The sequence below is a fragment of the Melanotaenia boesemani genome, chromosome 18, assembly GCF_017639745.1.
Source record: "Melanotaenia boesemani isolate fMelBoe1 chromosome 18, fMelBoe1.pri, whole genome shotgun sequence".
Classification (NCBI taxonomy): Eukaryota; Metazoa; Chordata; class Actinopteri; order Atheriniformes; family Melanotaeniidae; genus Melanotaenia; species Melanotaenia boesemani.
The window spans coordinates 26,111,653-26,133,353 of NC_055699.1; the positions used below are offsets into that span (position 1 = coordinate 26,111,653).

The 21,701-nt window shown below is 40.6% G+C and overlaps 2 protein-coding genes across 9 annotated transcripts in view; both read left to right on the plus strand.

The window, feature by feature from the left end:
• Positions 1 to 344: 344 nt before the first annotated feature.
• On the plus strand, positions 345 to 16,312 carry LOC121628463 (cAMP-responsive element modulator-like). 5 transcript variants are annotated; one of them, XM_041967487.1, is made up of 7 exons: positions 345 to 560; positions 939 to 1,013; positions 2,864 to 2,954; positions 3,970 to 4,116; positions 4,300 to 4,461; positions 12,224 to 12,371; positions 15,428 to 16,312. In XM_041967487.1, the coding sequence occupies exons 2-7, from the start codon at positions 978 to 980 to the stop codon at positions 15,570 to 15,572; spliced, it is 729 nt and encodes a 242-aa protein (XP_041823421.1). In that variant the 5' UTR covers positions 345 to 560; positions 939 to 977; the 3' UTR covers positions 15,573 to 16,312. The 5 variants fall into 5 exon arrangements, with proteins under 5 accessions (XP_041823421.1, XP_041823422.1, XP_041823423.1 ...); XM_041967488.1 differs by having other exon boundaries at positions 12,233 to 12,371; XM_041967489.1 differs by lacking the exon at positions 939 to 1,013.
• Positions 16,313 to 17,735: 1,423 nt separating this feature from the next.
• The window catches only part of ccny (cyclin Y), a 30,840-nt gene continuing 26,874 nt past the window's right edge, over positions 17,736 to 21,701 (plus strand). For all 4 annotated transcript variants that reach the window (XM_041967710.1, XM_041967712.1, XM_041967711.1 and 1 more), the window contains exon 1: positions 17,736 to 18,385. In XM_041967710.1, the coding sequence (XP_041823644.1) occupies positions 18,232 to 18,385 (154 nt within the window). In that variant the 5' untranslated portion in view covers positions 17,736 to 18,231. The remainder of the gene's footprint in view (positions 18,386 to 21,701) is intronic.

Below are 21,701 nucleotides of genomic sequence, written 5' to 3' on the forward strand. Positions count from 1 at the left end.
CATATTTAACGAGCATAAAGTGATCGTAAAATACCGTTTTGATTTTTGTCGTCTTAGAAGTCTAAAAGGGATATTTTAGCTAAAGTATTTTAAAATGTCTGTTTAGAAATAAGACAATGAAACTAACACGAACAGATCAATGTCACAAGAACACCCTTATTACAATGGTATCGCCTAAAACTACGGAAACCTCTAGGAATTCATTACAATAACATCACAGTTATTCTCAGCCCCCCTTTTATTATTTATTAATGGTATATATAGTTGAACTAAGAATATATATATATATATATATATATATATATATATATATATATATATATATATATAACGTGACTTAACAAACAACTGGCTAAAGAACCATCTTTCCTTAATTCTACGTTTTTACATAAACGGTTACTTGGCAACATGAGAAAAATCTCAACCAATGAGAATCGCTGAAAGTAGTCAATTTAACGTCCAAAAGATTTCAACTGTCGTTGCTAACACCAACAACATTTATTACCTCGTTATTAACAAAAGATAACGCCTCAATCGTGACTCGTCGTCATTTATCTGAAGTGAGTATATGTAAATATTTATTTATTCACTAAACATTATTAAGCTACAGCTATCACGTTATTTGAAAGTAGCGTGTGTCCCTGACATAGGAGGAAAATTAATGTCCGTTAGCTAAACTGACCCCAAAGAACTATACATTTTTTTCTAAATATGAATCTAAAAACTATATTAATATTATTTAATACATTTTTGGCAGTGGCTACTTGTGGCAAGTGTCCCAATAAATCTTTATTATTATTATTATTATTATTATTATTGTCTGTTTATTTATTTATTTATTTATTTATGCCCTATATAATATATATATATTATATTATACCCTATGTAATATTCTAGTTCCCCATACTTAATAAAGTATTTTTCATTTCATTATTCAGGAGCTGACTGAAGCATCTTGCAGAATTTCGATCAGCCAAATGGTGAAAATAGAGAAGGATTTTCCAAATACTCCAGTAGGAATTCATTACAATAACATCACAGTTATTCTTGAACCTTTTTTTATTGTTTATTAATGTTATCTATAGATTAACCTATTTTAAGAATATATATACACTGCTCAAACGGAAAAAAAGGAAACACTTAACACAATGTAACTCCAAATCAATCACACTTCTGTGAAAACAAACTGTCCACTTACGAAGCAACACTGAATGATAATCAATATCACATGCTGTTGTGCAAATGGAATAGACAACAGGTGGAAATTATAGGCAATTAGCAAGGTGGTGACCACAGACCACTGATGTTACGGTCATTTTTGAATGCTGGCGGTGCTTTCATTCTAGTGGTAGCATGAGACAGAGTCTACAACCCACACAAGTGGCTCAGGTAGTGCAGCTCATCCAGGATGGCACATCAATGCGAGCTGTGGTAAGAAGGTTTGCTGTGTCTGTCAGGGTAGTGTCCAGAGCATGGAGCTACCAGGAGACAGGCCAGTACATCAGGAGACGTGGGGGAGGCCATAGGAGGGCAACAACCCAGCAGCAGGACCACTACCTCTGCCTTTGTGCAAGGAGGAACAGGAGGAGCACTGCCAGAGCCCTGCAAAATGACCTCAAGCAGGCCACAAATGTGCATGTGTCTGCTCAAACGGTCAGAAACAGACTCCATGAGGGTGGTATGGGGGTCCGATGTCCACAGGTGGGGGTTGTTCTTACAGCCCAACACCGTGCAGGACTTTTGGAATTTGCCAGAGAACACCAAGATTGGCAACTTCGCCACTGGTGCCCTGTGCTCTTCACAGATGAAAGCAGGTTCACACTGAGCACATATGACAGACGTGACAGAGGCTGGAGACGCTGTGGAGAATGTTCTGCTGTCTGCAACATCCTCCAGCATGACCGGTTTGGCAGTGGGTCAGTAATGGTGTGGGGTGGCATTTCTAAGTGGGGCTGCACAGCCCTCCATGTGCTCGCCAGAGGTAACCTGACTGCCATTAGGTACCGAGATGAGACCCTTTAGACCCCTTGTGAGACCATATGCTGGTGCGGTTGGCCCTGGGATCCTCCTAATGCAAGACAATGCTAGACCTCATGTGGCTGGAGTGTGTCAGTGGTTCCTGCAAGAAGCAGCATTGATGCTATTGACTGGCCTGCCCGTTCCCCAGACCTGAATCCAACTGAGCACATCTGGGACATCATGTCTCGCTCCACCCACCAACGCCATATTGCACCACGGACTGTCCGGGAGTTGGCGGATGCTTTAGTCCAGGTCTAGGAGGAGATACCTCAGAAGACCATCCGCCACCTCATCAGGAGCATGCCCAGGCGTTGTAGGGAGGTCCTACAGGCACGTGAAGGCCACACACACTACTGAGCCTCATTTTGACTTGTTTTAAGGACATTACATCAAAGTTGGATCAGCCTGTAGTGTTTTTCCACTTTAATTTTGACTGTGACTCCAAATCCAGACCTCCATGGGTTAATAAATTTGATTTCCATTGATAGGTTTTATGTGATGTTGTTGTCAGCACATTCTACTATGTAAAGAACAAAGTGTTTAATAAGAATATTTCAATTCAGATCTGGGATGTGTTATTTTTAGTGTTCCCTTTATTTTTTATATATATATATATAGGTTGAGAAAAATCTCAACCTTTGAGAGTCATTGAAAGTAGTCAATTTAACGTCCAGAAGACTTCAACTGTCTTATTTAAATATTTATGTATGTATGCATGTATTTATTAATGGTAATTGCTGTGTTGTTGTTGTTTTTTTTTTTTTCAAGTTTTATACAAATAAATAAATGAATAAAAATATAGTTCCCCCATATTTTATAAAGTATTTTTCATTTCATTATTTAGGAGCTGACTGAAGCATCTTGCAGAATTCCAATCAGCCAAATGGTGAAAATAGAGAAGGATCTTCCAAATACTCCAGTAGGCTGTGCAACTGGTAGGTATTTTATTTTATTTTTATTTCAGCTGTGATAAAGTGTACATTAACAAGACACAAGAAGCTATACAACATTAAAAGAGAGTTTTAATAATAATAATAATAATAATAATAATAATCCAAGGTACACCAGATAAGCCCACCCTGTTACAACACTTTAACCTGAAAAGTGCCACCTGCATGCCACGCCCAACCTCTGTATTGGATTCATAATTAGTGTCCATTTCCGTAACAGTAAACCACATAAACAAACTTTTAAAAATAATTTTCACAGCAGCTGGTCACTAACAAGCGGACCGCGGTCCGGATCTGGACCCAGAACCTGTCCCATATGGACCTGAAGTTAAAATATAAACTCTGACGGGGTGTTTTTACTTTAACTGGGGCAGCTTTTGCTGTCTTCACGGTAGTGGTCAGGAAACACGCGGACCAATAGAACGTGCGGTAAACTGCCAGCTAGATCAAACAAAGCAGGGATAATGAGAAAAGCAGCAGAGTTGCTAAATCTGCCTTTTATCAGCGACTTTGGGCTGATTTTTCTGTTAAGTCTCTTGCAAATATCGTCATTTGCAGGTTTTTGGGCTTCTATTTTTCTGAGTGTAGTTGCTTATTTGGGCTGGTCCTGCTCCTGTTATGAAGCCTCCCTGATTTTCTCACAGCTGTCCACAATATCAGATTTTATGTTAGAAGAGTCCAGACTATAAGAGAGGGGATCTAGGTCACAATTTCTGATCAGAATGTGTACCAGCATTATAATGAACTCAGACTTAAATACTAGTTTTCAAGACTTCACTCGTCTTCTAAGACGTATGTGCAGAGAAAATATGCTATCACCCCTCCCTGTGGTCACAGAGTATTTACTCTCTTCCAAATACTGAACATATGGACTGATTAGTCTTAATCCTGGTTAAATAAATGAAATACCATTAAAAATTAGTCCCAGGTTGTCTGAGAAATAAGGATTTCTTAATCATCTGTTTGCTTCGCCTTTTCAACTCAACTGGGTTTGTGCAAGACCTTTCAGGAGAGCTACTCACACCGAAGACAGTGAAGGTGGACTCCACATCCATGACCAGCACCCAAACACCAAACTTCCCATCAGGGACCTGTTTCCAGCCCTATCAGCAGATGCTAAACCATACTGGAGCCTACTGCTTGCCTGGTAAGTACCACCTTCTTTCTAGACTTCCAGGATCATGCATAACGCCAGATCTTCTGTATGGAGTTTCTCCAGTTTATTACTTTACCAGCAGAAGAAAAAACTCTGGTGTTTCAAATAGATTAGACTGTAGTCATTTCAATGGTAACCAGACATTTTTACACACTGAGTTGGACTCTTTTGTAGTTGTTCCAGCCCCGTTTATACATGATGGGACTCAACCCTGGTCATCTTTGGCTGTGAACACTGTGCAAACACCGCAGCTTCCAACAGGATCCCTGCAGCGCAGCACTCTGAACTGGCAGCTTCTGCACAACCCGCAGACCACCCCTGTGGTATTACCACAAGGTAACTCAAACTGGGGGTTCTGTTGTGTCTTGGACACCTTACAAAGGGAAACTGGGGTTATTTTAAATAAAACAAACAAACTTAGGTCAGAATTACAAAAAAAAACCAAACAAAAAGAAAAGACCACTTACTGTCTGGGCTCAACAAACCTTTAGTTAGTCGCAAATTATTTTATCTAACATTTAGATTGTGAACTAAATCTATTTTAAAAACTATTTAATTTTTTTTGTTTTTGATCTATATTTCATATTTTTAATGTTATTCGTATGCTGTTTATGTGAATAGATGTAATGTTATGTTATATTACTGATTGCCAAGGATTATGATCTTTGCAGTGAAGTGCAGTCACAGAGCCTCGCCTGTCATGCACAAAAAATAATAATAATAATTATCTCATAATAGAATTTTAATATTTGTTCATGCTCTGTGTTAAAAATTTATTTTCTGTATGATTATACTAATTTTTAACATTATCTTAAGTTCAAATGGCTGAATTTGAGCACTTCCCGACCAAACCTGAGATTAAGCAGCGATGAACCTCACCTCACCTCCGAATGATTGATTCCAGACACACTGGGTTGTACGGCGCGTGCCTGTTTCTGTTTGTCAGCATGTCGCCAATATAAAGTTTATAGGTAAGGGATAATGCCCGACGAGGTGTCCACCTCCGCAAAGTCCATTATGGCGTGTCTGCAGCCCCACGTCTGAGTTTCTGTTGCCACGGTTACCAACTACCATTTAGTCAGTGCAATAATTTAAAACAATAAGACTATTTGACCGGAACTTTCTTTCATAGGTGTCCATTATTACTTTTTAATGGACACCCTCCAGCCAATCAGAATCAAGTATTCACCCAGACCATGGTATAAAAAGATTTATTATCAACCGTAACTTTCTACAGTCTGTGTAATGTTTTTAATGTAAGTCTGAAATAATTATTCATGCTGATCGGACAATAAAATGCGTAGAAAAGTAACAAAATGAGGCAGACAGTACTCTGCTGCACCTTGAGGGGGCGCAACTGAGCTGCTGGGTGCTTAAAGTGTTGGCTAAAGTCAGCAGGTCATGTGGTGCAGCGGTTTGTTTTATTCTCTGCTTTGTCTGAGGGCCCAGAAGAGTATTCCACGAACTTAGCTAAAGAAAGCCGAGCTGTATCGGGAAAGCCTCGCTTGAACTAACACCATCTCTAAATTAAGGCTCAAGCTGTCCCACTAACACATTTCAGCTGCATCTGCTTGAGGCTAATTCAAGCGAGGCTTGCATAGCCTGGCTATGTGGGAGGTCCTGAGGAATGTAGGAAGCCCTGACGAGTGGATGGTGGAAAAGAGGAGCTGGCAGAAAAAGAAAGCAAGCTGAGAGCTGTCATTTTCTGAGCAGCTGGACAAAGAATGCTGATCAGTGACGTGCAGTGGGGTTCATGGCTGGTGAGGCACTGACTCCTCTGGAGTCAGACTTACAATTTTAAGAACAGAAAAGAGCATCTTATTTCACTATTCATCCACCAGCATGCAAATATGCCCCCTTGTGGTGAGGCAGAGTACTGCCTGCCTCACTTGCCTCTCCTGACCGCACGTCACTGCTTTACAAGATGTACTGGCCCTGCTCAGTTTATTAATAACCCAATATTCAATATGCACCATCATATTGTGAATATATTAATGTGTGCGTGTGTACATGAGTGCGACCTACATTAATTCTGCACTGTTACATTTCAACAGAAGCAATCTTAACAGCCAAAGCTGCAGCAGGTGGAAATAAAGTACAAGAACATATTTCAGAGTGGTTGGTCGAAATGCGTTTGTTCAAAACATGTTGAGCTGTAAATATGTTGCACTGTAGATACCAAGACAACGTCAGAGACCACTGCTACTGGTGGGGGTCCTCCTCCTGAAAACTTGTGGGGCTGATGGCCTGAATGCACTTTAAATTAACCGTGCGCCCCCCTGCAGGGACATTAATAAAAGGCCAAGCCGTGGTTACCAAGAAGGAACTCTGTCTCTATCTAGCGTTATCTCTATCTCCGTCTATCTCTTTAGATTAGCTTTCTCTTTCTCTGTCTCACTCTTTAAATACCCTCTGCCTGTATGGACGGGGCTCAGCTGATCCCAGTGTTACTGTTAGCCAATTACAGGCAGTGGAGGTCGGGTGTTCTTAAAATTGGGGAGGGGTGTTAATAAGGTATTAATTATTTTTAATGAATACCATGTTCTTTTTCATTTAATTTCATGTTCAGTACGTGTATAGTTGTGTTTCTTTAGTTACTTTGGCACTGACAGATTTATTGATTATTAAAGACAGTCAAAGTAGTGATAAGCGTTTTTTTTTGTTACTTTTATACAGGAATGAGGGTGGGAGCGCAGCATTCTACCAGGTGGAACTTTCTTTTGGGAGTCTGTATCAGAGACACAGCTAAGCTAAGCTTGAACGTTAGCTTGCCCACGAGCAGGCTAGTTCTGGTGCATATGTTACCATGGTTACTCAGCGGGCATTCAAATAAGCCACGTTGATGTAACAGAACTCTGGCTTAAATGAGCCAGACTTATTAAGATAAGCCCGGCTTTTCCTTAATCCAGCTTCGTGGAATATCCCCAAGAAGGAGAAATCTAATGACAAGGCTAGACTGAAAGTAGACATACAAGTGGAATAAAACAGATCAATAAAGGCTTTCTTCTTTGGCCATTTTCTCTTTAGAGAGATGTGGCGCATGGACGTATATTCATATATAAAAAAGGTAAGACCACAAATTAATCTTTTCCTTTTAAAAAAATAAATGAGAAACAAATGAACAAATACAAAAAAAGAATATTTAAAAACAAATATTTGACCTTAAGTGAATTATTCCACTTTTTCTTGTTATCCTCTGGATGAGCAACTTGTAATAAAACTGATTAAATCATGTGAATTTCAAATTTTTAAAACTAAGACTTTAATTGAGGGCTAAAACTGAATTTGTCTTCACATCTCTACTTTGTTTAGAATGAAACTGAATTGTTTAAAACATATGAATGGGGCAAATTGATCCTCGCTTGCTGCTATAAAAGTTCTTTCTAGACCAAATAAGTTCCTGTGTGTGTGTTTGTGTTGTGAGAGAGAGGAATGCTGATGAGATAAGAAACATTTCCAGTGGTCAATATGCTGCCAGTTGAAGCGATACTCAGTTCTTAAAATTATAAATCTGATTCTAAAGGAGTCAGTGCCTCACCAGCCATGAACCTCACCGCATGTCGCTGGATCTTATAAAACTTGTCGATCTTCTTAAACAAATTAACAATAAGTTAACTTTGTGGCGCACAGAGAAAACAAGTTAAATTACACACACGAAGAATATGATGTGAATTCTTATGTTTAATATACACTCATCATCCACCCGTTCAGCTTCCTGTTAACACAAATATCTAAACACTCAATCACACGACAGCGTGTAGACATGGTGAAGACAACGTTCAAACTGAGCATCAGAATGAGGAAGAAAGGGGATTTACGTGACTTTAAACATGACATGGTTGTTGGTCTGAGTATTTACTGGGACTTTCACACACAACCATCTCTAGGGTTTCCAGAGAATGGTCTGAAGAAGAGAAAATACTCAGCGAGCAGCGGTTGCCTCACCGGGTGCCTCCTGTCAGCTAAGAACAGGAAACTAAGGCTTCAATTCACACAGACTCACCAACACTGGACAATAGAAGATGGAGAAAAGTTGCTGGTCTGATGAGTCTCCATTTCAGCTCCACATTCAGATGCTAGACACAGAATTTGGTGGAAACTTCGTGGAAACATGGATCCATCCTGATTTAACCACCACAGCCCACCTGAGTATTGTTGCTGACCACTCCACAGTCACCGGATCTCAGTCCAGTAGAGCAGCTTTGGGATGTGGTGAAACGGGAGATTCTCATCATGGATGCAGCCGACAAACCTGCAGCAACTGTGTGATGCTGTCATGTCAACATGGAGCAAAACCTCTGAGGAAGGTTTCCACCACCTGGTTCCATCTATCACACCAAGAATTCACGTAGTTCTGGAGGAAAAAGGGGTCCAACCTGGTACTAGAAGGTGGGTTTGCTAGTACCAGGTGCTACTTTTTTTTCACATCTTTTTTATTTAAGTATAAACATATAAATTGTCCATCCATCCATTTTTTATGCCACTTAGTCCAATCCAGGGTCACAGGGAAGCTGGAGTCTGTTCCAGCTATTAGCAGGTGAGAGGCAGGTACACCTGGACAGGTTGGTAGTCCATCACAGAACCAACACAGAGAGACAAACAAATACTCACTCCCACTTCTAGGGAGAATGAAGAATGACCAGTTAACCTAACATGCATGTCTTTGGACTGTGATGTGGTGGCTGGCACCATGGCCTCACACCATGAAGGTCGCTGGTTCGATGGCGGGACGTACAGACAGTGGCATTTCTGTGTGGAGTTTACAAGTTATCCCTGCGTAAGCGTGGGTGCTCTCTGGCTTTTTCCCACGTACAAGTTGACATTGACAATATTTCTGGTCATTTAGGAGAAGGTCAAACAAAAATGAGATAAAAATATTTTCTTCAATTTCAGTTTTTTCCCTCTATGAGCGCTCTTTTTACCCCAAAAAAGTCAAATACATAAAAAATTAAAAAGAAGAGAATGAGCACCATAAGAGTCTGTAGGATTAAGTTTTCAAAGATCAACATTAAATATAGCTTTGTCTTGGTTTACATGGAAGCCATTAATCCCAGGCCTTTGCAGAATCTCCATTTCTTTGCAGCCACAAGTAGAATCTGTTGCACATTTTGTTCTTTCACATGCAGTTTCCTCACCAGGTGCTACGTTAACGTTGCTGTGAATGACCAGTTTGTAGTGGTGCTAATTTTGCTCCCTCCACCCCAGATTGCTTGCCTCTTCTGAGTCTGAAAAACCTTGTTTCCTTTGTATTGCCCAGTAATCCCAGCAGAGGGCGCCTTCTTCTTCAGCATTCAATATGAAAGGAATTGATCGGTAATGCTGTGAGAAAGGCTACATATCGATCCGCACAGTAACTCCAAATAAGTCATAGTTTGTTATGATTAGGCTGTCTTTAATAACTATGCTGACATCCTTTCACACACTGAGGCTTCCTAACACTGTCATCATACTGTTCATGTGCGGCTGTATGATGACAACATCTGGACGTTTTTATCAGAGTGAAAATAATTCGTGCTCTGATCAGGAAGTCTGAGGAGGAAGAAATTTCCTTTCCTGAGACAAACAGCAGAGTCCCTGACTCACGGCTCCGTGTCAGAGGAGAGAGCAGAGCGTGTTGCTGACATCAGGAGGCCGGTGATGTTACGATGATGTCACGGTGATGTCAGTGCCTGTATTTGTAAACTGCACACAAAGCCTCGCTGTTGGTTGTATTTCCACCTCAGTGGAAGAGAGACTTTCTCCTGGAAGCATGGCTGTGACTGGGGACGAGACAGAAACCGGTACGTCTCGCTGTTATTTTACTTCATTATCTGTAGAAACTGTCAGGAATAAGGGAGAAAATTCACAGAAGCAGCGAAGGAAACGCTTTCTGATGGGAAAACTGGGATTATTGAGACATCCTATAGCTTTTTACGTTTTCCAGTGAACAGATACCGAACCAGCTGGAGGAAATCTGTAGAAACCAGCAGCAGATTAAACTCCTCTGATACTTGATGATATTCCACAACAAACTTCCAGCGGCTCCGTCTCTTCTATGTTTCCCACTCGTCCTTCCTCTCCTCCTCTTCCTCCGTGAAACGCTCCAGTGTGCTTCCCACTCAGGGCACATAGCAGCAGCAGCTGACGTTTTCCTGGAACAGACCGCCCCAGCAGCAGCATGTAAATAAGATGCACGTTGACGTCAGTTGGCTTCCACGCGGCCATTACTGGCAGCTCATTTTTCCAGCGTAACGCAGAATTAATCAGTGACGCATGACGATATGAGGGACAGAAGTTCTGCAGAGTGGACCATGAACAGAAGATATGAAAAGATATGAAAGATTCAGTCACTAATTCTCTCTGATTATATGTCATCTTTATAAACTTAATTGCTGAATTTGCAGGAACTTTTATTTTGGCTGAATGTCTTAATTTGGTTGATCTCTAAACTGGAAAATGTTGAGTGGTTAAACCCGTTAAAGGGTCATTTTAGATTAGTCCATTACCAAACGGAGACTGGTGGCGCCTCACCGTACGCAGCAGCTCTACAACGCTTCCAGTCTTTTATGATTGTATTTCATTCTATCTATTTATTTTATTCCAGTCTTTTTTCCTTTTGTTATTTTTAAAAGGTTTTTACTGTATTTGTTTAATTATATAATTGTAACTTAATTCAGGAGCTGAGATTTCTCTTTTCCCCCGTAACAGAAACGACCACATGGTCCTTTAACTTACAGTCTTAATCTGAGAAGCTAAAATATCTGATTATAGATGATTAAAGACTTAAACAACAGCTGATGTTTCTCTCTGGATCTAAACTACATAAACACACTTAATCTTAAACACATTGTCTATTTTTTATGTCATAACTGAATTAATTAACAGATAAGCTGATTACATAACCAGTGCTAAATTAATCTACAACTATGTTAGTAACTAATTGTTTTATTCATATTTTTAGCAATAATTACAAACCATCTAAAACCAGTTTTGTCACGTTTGACTCTGGGAACATAGACATTCATAACAATGTGATCATTAACATTTATTGATAAAAATCTGTGAATTCATTTATGGATTTGTAATAAAACTGATGTGTTTTATGTTTTTACTCCTGTTTTATCTGCACTGGAAAGAACTTTGATCAGCTTCTAGATGTTTTAAAGCACCAAATAAATAATCATTGATTGATCATCATACAAATTCATCTGTCATGGGGTCCCTCAGGGTTCCATCTCAGGACCACTTCTCTTCACTCTGTATATGAATGACTGTGTGAACTACTTGTCTGTATTACATAAAACATTATTTGCTGATGACACAAACTTTTTAACAGTCCAAATTGTTTTTTTTTTTTTTATTGTTTAAGTGAAATAGCTTCTATTCTCTGGGCTTCTCACTCTAGAAAACTCTTTTATTGTAATATTATACTGCAGCACATTTCCAGCTCACCTAAAAACAGCCTTCCAGCATCTCTCCTGTTGCTCACAAAGAATAGAAAACTAATTACTGCGGCTAAAGTTTATTTATGTGCAGAAGATTTAACAAATTTCCAGTTGCTGCTTTAAGGCCCATTTCTGCTCCCTACGGACGTAAATGGCAACGTCTGTTTCAAACGTTGTCATACGTCGCCGTCCTCACGCTACCATTTCCTCCACTAGTGGGCAGTACTGAGTTTACAGTTCACTGCTGTGATCCGACATCAGTTTCAGACAGCGTTTACCAGCAGTAATGCATTGAGATGAAGTTGTTTCCAACCTAAACACTCGCATCTATATTCAAAAGCTCCTGCAACAGTTGTCCTCCTCTTCATTCTTCTGCTTTTTTTTTGTTCCATTCCTGATCCTCTTCTTCTCTGGTTTGTTTTTTTCGCTGGTCCATGTCAGCTATTTTGCTCAGCACTGCCCCCACGATTTCCGGTGGTATCGCTCCGTCTACTGCATCAAGCGGCAGATAACTCAGCTCCCTGAAAACGGACCGAGTTACTTGCAAAACTGATGCAGAAGACGAACGAAACTGTCCGTCTTCTACATCCCGCATAAGTGTTTTATGCTGATGATATGTGTAAATAAACCAAATGGATTTGTGGATCTGACCTCCTCTTATTGTGTGTTTTGAGGCTCTGCAGGTGACCTGAACTGCTGCCAGCTGCCTAACCCCACCTCCAGCATCCCCCAGGAGGTAACAACCCCCACCAGAGATCACAGACCCAAGAAACCTGTCAAGGAGGACTTACAGAAGAGGGCGCTCCGCTTAATGAAGAACAGGTAGAGGACGGATTACACTCTCTTGGTTTGACTTGGTCACACTGATGACATCACCAGTGATCATTAACCAGTATATCAATATTAGTGACAGTCAGGCAGTTGATTTACACTTTATTTCTCTATATGCTGCCAGAATAATGGGAAATAACTGCAGCAGTTTACTGAGATGTGCAGTCATAAATTAAAATCCAGTTTCTTAGTCAGAACCAGTCGGTCCAGTTCTAAGAAACTTAAAGGGAATATTTTTATTCTTCATCCCAGCCTGAACCCTCTTAGAGAAGCTTTCTGCCACTTCTTTAAGTAGTCTTCAGGAATAGTTCCCCAAGTTTCTAGAAGGAATTCCCACAGCCCTTGTCTGTGGGATCATCTGATGGATTCATCACTCTATCAGACCTGTTTACAGTTTTTCAGTCCAGTTCTGGAGTCCTTAATCTCTTCCTCTGAAACTGGTACTAAAAATGAAGGAAACAACAGTCAATGTCCAAAAGAAAAACTTAAACCTTGTTAAAGAGTCTTGTTAAAGAGATGTTTAGAAAGTAGGTGTGTTTTCATCGATATCCACTGTAGTTTTAATGGGGAGATGTTTTTGTTACGTTGGGAGTGTTAACTACCAGATTTGTGCCACAGACTTCCATTATATATTATACCATCTTATTTCTCCACAAGAAACCCATAAAAGTAAAGTAAAAATAAATCATTCACAAAATTGCCCCCTTTTAGTCCCTCCCCCACTGATCACTATGGTGATCTTTCATAACAAACTGACAAAGGTCACCGCTGGACGGAGCCTCCATGATGTCACCTGTAGGTTTCTGAAGAGCAAAAGTGAAGCTCTTTGGGTGGTTCCCACCGTCGCCATCTTGGCAGTGTCACGCATGTCGTTAGTCCCAGAAAATCCAAAAATGGGCAAAGAGGACGAGGTGGATGATTGACACCCATCAAACTCTGAGCTAAGAGCTAACCCCGAGCTAACGGTAGCTAACCAGCTAACGGAGGTAGGCGGGCTAAAGCTAAGGCACATTGTTAGCCGGCTAAAAACTGCGTTTGTGCTGCCCTCTCCCTTCTTGCTGGGATATTTGATACCTGTCAATCAAAAGGACACACCCCTAATTATTCTGAATTTCAAGATTTAATAAATAACATCCAAATATGGTCACAAATTTATGACAAACCACTTCTGGCCTTTATTTATTTTATTTCTTTTTAATCAAACTAAATAATTTTATTCATTTGTTTGCTTTTATTTACTCTTCCTTCTTTATTTATTTGAACAGGAGTTTTTTTTATTTATCTTTATTAATTGTTTCTTATTCATTTATTTAATTTATATTTAATTGTACTTTAATTTATTCCATTCTTTTTCTTTTCGTTATTTTTTCCAGATTTTTTTCCTGTAATTATTTTGTTTTGTATAATTAGAGATAGATTCAGGTGTTAAGGGGTTCATTTTAAAGCAGATGATGAAAAGATGTTATGATAGAAGATTTTCGGACACATCCTGTAATTATCGGGCCCAGTGCAGCTTTTTCGTCCATTGTGACTTTATACAAAAATCAACCTTTATTGTTTTTAGAATATTGAATTATAGTGTATTTTTCTAACCAAAACGCTAGTGTTATATGATCAAAACTGGCATCTAAAGGGTTAATGTTTTATTGTGATGAATTAAATCATGATATAAAATCCTTTCATGAATTTTACATGTGAAAATATTTATATTTTTTTTATCACAATTTAAAGATAAAAATACATATCTTGTGGTTAACAGTCCCAACATAACTTTTATTTTAACTGGGCATAAAGGTTAATAAAAGATTGAGAAATATTTTTCAAAAGTACTTAGAAAGATCACAACACAGTCCTGCTCCTGGGAAGCAGAATGCAGATGAAGACGGCTGAGCTGAGTGAGGCTGTGGTGAAAATCTCACCTCCACCCTGATGTCAGACTAACACTTAAATGACAGAGGATGACATGTCGTCCATGTAAGCATGAGATCCACAGTGTGTCATCATCACACCGCATGTTTTCCTCCATTCAGGGTGTTTATCTGCGAACTCTGAAGTCACGTCTAGGTTAGAGATGAGTCAGGTGACATGACCGAGTGTGTCACGCTGATAAACGTCTGGGTGAACTTGTTCTTCTGCAGGAGCTTTTCTCTTTCTGTTTAACTTTTTTAAGCTCAATCCAAGAAAATATCTAGAGGAAAAAAATCTTTTTTAATTTTTTATTTGGCTTCTATATTAGTAATAATTTTTTAATATTTACGGTTTATTGCCATGTTAAATGTCAAAAATTTTGTAGTGCAAAATATGTCCACCAGGGGGCAGAAGATAAGTATCAGACTGTATACAACAAGCTCCTTTTCAGCTCCAGCAGGTACTGCCTTGTTACACCCCCGGGCTCAGACAATAAGGGTTCATAACAGCCTATTTTAGCATTTTTGTCAGCTTTTATCTCGTATTCTATTGGCTAAAGACATCTGACAGACAGCAACCCCAGAGAGGAAAAATATCCCAGAGCAGAAGTTGTGAGAGCAGAGGATGTGTCTGAGTGTGAGGGAAAGAGGCCAAGCTGGAGATTTTAACTCTTAACTTGAGAAGAGGGGCAGAGTTTTGAGAGATGATATGACTTTGAGCATGAAAAGAAGAAATCTTGCTCTCAAATCAAATAATTACGCTCTTGACTAAAAAGAGAAACCCCCCCACACATACAATCCAGGTTAAAAACATTTCTTTTTTCATGTGCCTATGCATGAAATCTGCACGGTAACTTTTTTTTTTTTTTTAACTTATCTTGCTTTTAATCATTTTAATGTAATTTATTATTTTATTGTGATTATGTGTTGATTATGTGTTGATGCCTTTCACTATTCTAAATATCTGTAATATCTTTGTTTTATGTAAAGCACTTTGAATTGTCCTGTACATGAAATGTGCTATATAAATAAACTGCCTTGCCTTGCCTTGCCTTACACACACACTGTTGAATCTGGGACAGAAACCAACATGTTTGGCTGTCTTTCCTTCTTCACAGTAACGCTTGTTGTTGCTTCTAGGGAAGCTGCACGGGAGTGCCGGCGAAAGAAGAAGGAATATGTCACATGCCTGGAAAACCGCGTTGCAGTGCTGGAAAACCAGAACAAGATTCTGATAGAGGAGCTCAGGGCTTTAAGAGACATCTACCAACACAAAGTGGAGTGACTCCCTCCACCAGGAGACTGTGTGGACTCTGTTTCTGCAAAAATACTTCATGAAACAAAGCAGCGTTCAGTGTGTTTACACCACAATGTCAGTGTTTGAGTTTCGTAATTATACAACAAAAACAAGTCTTGTTTCAGAGTAATCAGGGAGGATGATGAAGCAGATTTCCAGAGGAGTCCGGACCACCTTTTTTTCCTTCCTGCAAATCCAACTTGCTGCCGGATCCATGCTGCCATCATCCAAAGTTTTTATTCTGACATGACTGGGTTTACAGTTTGGTTCCCACTGAAATAGTTTAGTAATCAGTGGCGAAAAGGAGGTTGAAATGCTGCCAGAATCCACGTTTGTGTTTTTACGCTACTTCAGAAATCCAGTGGGATGAATATTTGCAGGAACAATCGATCAAATAAAAAAAAAAAACTCACTGAGATCTTCATCCATGTCAGGACGCGTTTGCTTCCAGCTGGTGGCATTATTATTTATTTGTTTGGGCCAGTTTGCCCACATTTTTCATCATTTTCAGTAAGTGGGAGCTTGGTTATATTCTTACCTAACTGTTGTAATGCATCATGCTTCATGTTATTTATGTTCCTTTGGATTTCTTCGGTCATTTGTTCCAGAAATTTAGCTGTTTCCTTCCTGATGTCAAGCCATGACCAGACCGTGTGGAAAGAGTTTAGACGTTTTTAACATTTTTGCTTCAATAAAGTCGTGGTTGGACTGGAGGAGAGGTCCTTGTGCAGTTCAGATGCAGCTTGTATCACCACGTCCCGTGTCAGCCTTGGGTTTCTGCTCGAAACACGATGATCTGCCCTTCAGCCTGAGATCCGCTGAGAGGACTCCCACGAGCCAATCACAGCACTTTCTCTTCTCACTTGTCTATTCTTGCTTTTACAAACACGGTGCCCGGAAGGATTACCCTGTTACTACACTGATTTACAACTGAGTGAAGACGTGTTTATATGGGGGAAAACACAAAGATCCTTCTCTCACTTTAACCAGCTAAAGATAATTCAATTTATATTTATTTAAACAGCAACAATTAACAACAAAGTCATAATTTTACTTTTTTAGACACAGTTCAATCCAATTCATTGTAGTCCATTTATAATCCAGTTAAAACAAATCCATTATCTGATCCACACTGTCTCCTTCCTGAAACCAAACTGGGAGCTGGTTCCACAGAGAGGAGCAGAATAAAGATTTTAAATGTGTTTTTCTTCATGTCTCCATCAGGACATGCAATGTGTGTTAAAAACCAGCAGGCTGCAGCGCAGCACCATGCCTGATTAGTACACCAATCACCACAGTCATGCACAAAGCATATCCCTTCACAGCCCTCCAGTTTCCTGCAGCAGTGATAGTTTAAGGCCACAGCTCATTGTCTGGTCTAAAAAGGGAACATCTCACTGGATTGGCCTGTTTTCTCCATATTGTTTACGTTCAACACCATAAATCCCACTAAGTCCCACAGAGGGATTAAGAAACAGCCATTTTTTTTCTTTCACTGGGAGAACGAGGTCCCTACAGAGTCAGCAGTCAAAAATCAAGATTAAATAATTAACTGAAACATTAAGTAACAGGAATATAAAAGCTCAGTCACTTGTTTAATCAAGAACTGTAATAGTTTAGTGTTGATCTTATAGTAACAACTGTGGACAAATATTTATATGAGGATAACTCACAATAATGTATTTTATTACTTATTGGATCCCCTCCTGGAAACGGTAATAATGGTCCATTTGTGACGCTGTAATAACCACCGACTTGACCCGGAATTTTTTCCAACGACGCTACAATATTGATGCATTCAGATACAGACGGAAATATGTCGTTTCACTTTGCTTTCAACATCTTACAACATAAAAAGTGGATAAAAAAATCAACAGCAAATAGTAAAAGCAAATGAAAGTAAAACGTGCATTAAAGTGTGCGATTGTCAAATTTTAGAGTCAGAAGTTAAAGTCATGCAAGATATTTCAGATAAGTATTCTTACATGTTTATTACTAGCCATATTTAGTCTCATAAAGCATAATTTTTTCTACTAGGTAATCACAGTAGTTGTGTGCCATGATAATGAGTGGGAAGTCTGTTGAACAGTGCGCTGAACTGAAAGCCAACTTTGTTTTATAAAAAACTATATTTTGTGGGTGTACGTAAAAGCAACGCGGCAGCGGATGTAGCAGCAGCGACGATCTCCAGTATTCTGGCAACCATGTAGCGCTGAGCGCTAAATATCGTCCCTATATGACTAAAATATGATGTTCTTGTCATTATTCACGTCAGGAGCAAATACCAGAGCATGAAAATGTGTTTGTGAGGAGAACCGGACTCTCGGTCGGGAACTAAGGCGAAGGAGTCGACCGTGGATCCGCAGCCTGTACGGAGGAACTATCTAACCTCGGTTGGAGGGTTCAGGGGAGGGTCATCGGGGTTTTCTTCGCATTTATCAGCCTGTCGGTACTTGATTATCATCTTTAATGGATCAGATAAGTGTGTTTGACCCTCTGGAGCAGGGTTTGTAACGTTAGCGGATACCGGGGCCAGCTTGTAGTTCCACCAGGTCTGTATCCGCGTTACCGCCCCGTTTTTTCCGCTTTCACTACCACTAAGAATAAAGCGTCTGGAGAGGTTTGGCTCAGAAAACCTGCGTCCACAATGGGGAATACAACCTCCTGCTGTGTGTCGTCCAGCCCCAAACACCGGAGGAGCAACCACTCCAGGCTGGAGCCCTACCGGCCGGAGCCGGAGCTGAGTCGTGAGGACACGGGCTGCAACCTCCAGCACATCAGCGACAGAGAGAACATAGACGGTAAGACTGGAGTGTGTATTCACATAAAATATAGAAAATAACAGTTTTATTTACTGCACTGTTTTGATTAGTTTTCCTGTACTCTCTGCGCATTAAGGATGGAGACTTAGATAAAACGAGACGCTGCAACAGCTGTGTAAAGGACACACCCACCAGTTAGACCAGTAAACACACCGATTTCTACCGTTTTTTATTATTGTCTAACCTATAAATCATTTCCTCCCCAAGGCTGGTTGGTTGTTTGGATCAGTCTGTAGTCTTCAAGTTTTAACATAATACTTGCATCATGTTCATCTTTCACTTACTGGCTTAGTTGGAGCCTTTTTTTTTCTGGTGTGATGGAACCAGGTGGTGGAAACCTTCCTCAGAGGTTTTGCTCCATGTTGACATGACAGCATCACACAGTTGCTGCAGGTTTGTCGCTGCCTCCATGATGAGAATCTCCCGTTCCACCACATCCCAAAGCTGCTCTACTGGACTGAGATCTTTGTGACATGGTGCATTATCCATCAGAAGATGCTACACTGTGGTCATGAAGGGATGGACATGGTCAGCAACAATACTCAGGCACGCTGTGGTGGTTAAACCAGGATGAACTAATGTTCCAGTATATTTTTTTTTTCTTCAAGCAGGTTGTTTATTTACTTCCCAAGCTGAGCTGAGTTATTGTTCAACATGTTTAGACTCCCATTAACACCAGCACATTCTCCACCGTCCACTGGACGTCTACCACTAACTCTACGAGCCAACAAAATGCTGCTTTTCCTTCTTCTCCCAGCCTCAGAGACAAACGGTGTTGCATCAGCCCAGACTAACGTACAGACCCAAGTCCAAGCACCTGGACTATAGTCCTGCATCCTTCCTTCACAAGTTAGGAAATGTGAGGGAGAGGAATAAAGGCAGGACAGGAAGTCATCAGCACACTGTTGCAGTTACCAGTAAATGTGAACCAGCAGGAACCGGCCTGAACGCTCACTGCTGCTGGAGGGAACTGATCTCACTGTGGCGGCTAGCTCGCCATCACATCATCTTCATCTCCAAGATGAAGGTTTACAGAGATCAGGGGATGAAAATAGCACAAACATCCCTCCACTCGGTCGCTTGATGTCAGCCAATTAAACGGGTCAGGATGCTTCTTGGACCTGTGTCTGCCTCAGTTTCTCGGCTGTCCCAGGAGCTTTCTGGACTCAGGAATCAGGCCACCTTCAGCCGCTCTGTAAACAAAGATGCAGAACGACTCAGATGAGCTTTGATCTGCATGGCTTTAATCACCAACCAGACATTTTACACCCCACAGACCAGCGTCAACAGAGATTTCTAGATCAAAATCCTCCTCTGATCTAATGATGATAAATAATCATCTTTCATTTGCTTCGTTAGCTCAGTTGGAGGTTTGAAGAATTTCCAGGTCAGATGAGATGAAGAGTTTCATGCTTCATACTCGGATCAAATGTTAAATGTTGGTTTTAAATGGGACAAATGTTGGTATTAAGCCTTTATCTGTACAGATATCATCTCCATCCTAATTCCAAGCCTGTATTTTAACTCTTTAGTCTAAGTTAAAGCCTCTCTGCCATCAGATGGAACAGATTTAATACATACTGTCCTGATCTGTGTGGATAGGTTTAGATCTTAGATTCAGATTGCTGGTTGCCAGATCCTCGTCCATCCCGTCCCAGCTGTCCTCAGGTCTTCCTCGTGTTATAGTTTAAATTTTTCTGTAGTTGCTTATTTGCAGCGTTTTTACTTTGTTAGGTCTGGTTCGTCATCTGACATTTGGATCCTTCATGACTTTTGTTGGACATGAAAATCATGTTTTTTTTTTAAACGGGTTCCTTTTCGTCCCATGTTCCTGGTCGCTGAGTTTGAGTCTGGACTCTGGAGTGTCGCTAACTCTGTTAATATTTTGTCACCACTCAGCCGGATGTTTCAGGTCTTGTTGGGAATGTTAATGCTGCTCAGGTCAAGTTTTTCCTTAGATTTCATCAGGTTTTCCTCCAAAATCTTAATCTAGTTTCTTGTTCCAAGTAGGGCTGCTAAACGATGCAAAAACAAAATCCTAATCATGCTTATTTAACACAATTACTCATTGGACTGAGGCAGGACATTCACCCAGGACTTAACACAAGCTGGAAACCTACTCCCCCACCCAGCTATAGGAAGCTTGTTTATTTCTTTATCTACACACACGACTCTTAGGTTAACCGGAGCTTGTAAATTCACCTGAGTAATAAAGAGGAGCAGGTTGCTTGTCTCCGTGATGGACTATAACCTGTCCAGGTTGTACCTGCCTCTCGCCTGGTAACAGCAGGGCTCTGGAATTGATCGGGCATCTGGTCAGGATACCTCCTGGACAACTCCCTGGTGAGGTGTTCTGGACATGTCCCATCAGGAGGAGACTTGGGGGAGGACCCACGACACGCTGGAGGGACTATATCTCTCGGCTGGTCTGGGAACACCTCGGAATCCCCCCGGATGAACTGGAAAATGTGACCAAGACAGGGAAGTCTGGGCTTCTCCGCATAGGCAGCTGTCCTCACGACCCGACCCTGGATAAGCAGTAGAAGATGGATGGATGGATGAGTGGATGGGTGGATGCTCCGAACATTTCTCAGGTCTAGATGTAGAACTTTAACTTCCGTGAACGTCTGTCTGCGTTTTCCTTCTCAGGAAAGAATGACACATGATAACAGCCAATCAGAGGTAGAGAAAGGATGGTTCTTTCCTCTGATTGGCTCTGATCAGCAGTGGTACACTGTATTGGTTTGACATTGCGAGCAGCGTACATAGGCAACACGTTTGTAAAATGTAGAATACAGTGGAATTTGCTCATATGAGGGTTGGATCTGGTCGCTGAGCCAAATGAAGAAGAAAAGCGAGACGGGAGGGAAACAGCTGCAGCCTAAACCGACGGGGCTCAGGTCTTCAGAGTCTCTTCCCCTGTTGGATGATGTGGATCTATTCCAGCCTCACCGTTTCTCCTCATACTCTGTGGTCGGCTGCTTATCACCAAACTAATAAATGCTGTTTTTTCTTTGTCATTTCTGGAGCATCCTGATGAAAGTTCTGCAGAAATACTGTATGCTGCTGCTGATGTCAGAAAGGAGGGAGGAGGAGCAGATGGCTGTAGTTTGGGTTTTATTTAACTCAGACATCTGTAAATGAGCACTGGCTGCAGGCCTGCTGTTCATCTGTGTCTCATTGCTGTTAAGTTTCTGAATTATGAACACACACACACACACACGCCCATATTGATGAGTTTTGCTTGCAGGCTAATTGAAATCTGGACACGGATTATTCATGCGTGTTTGACGAG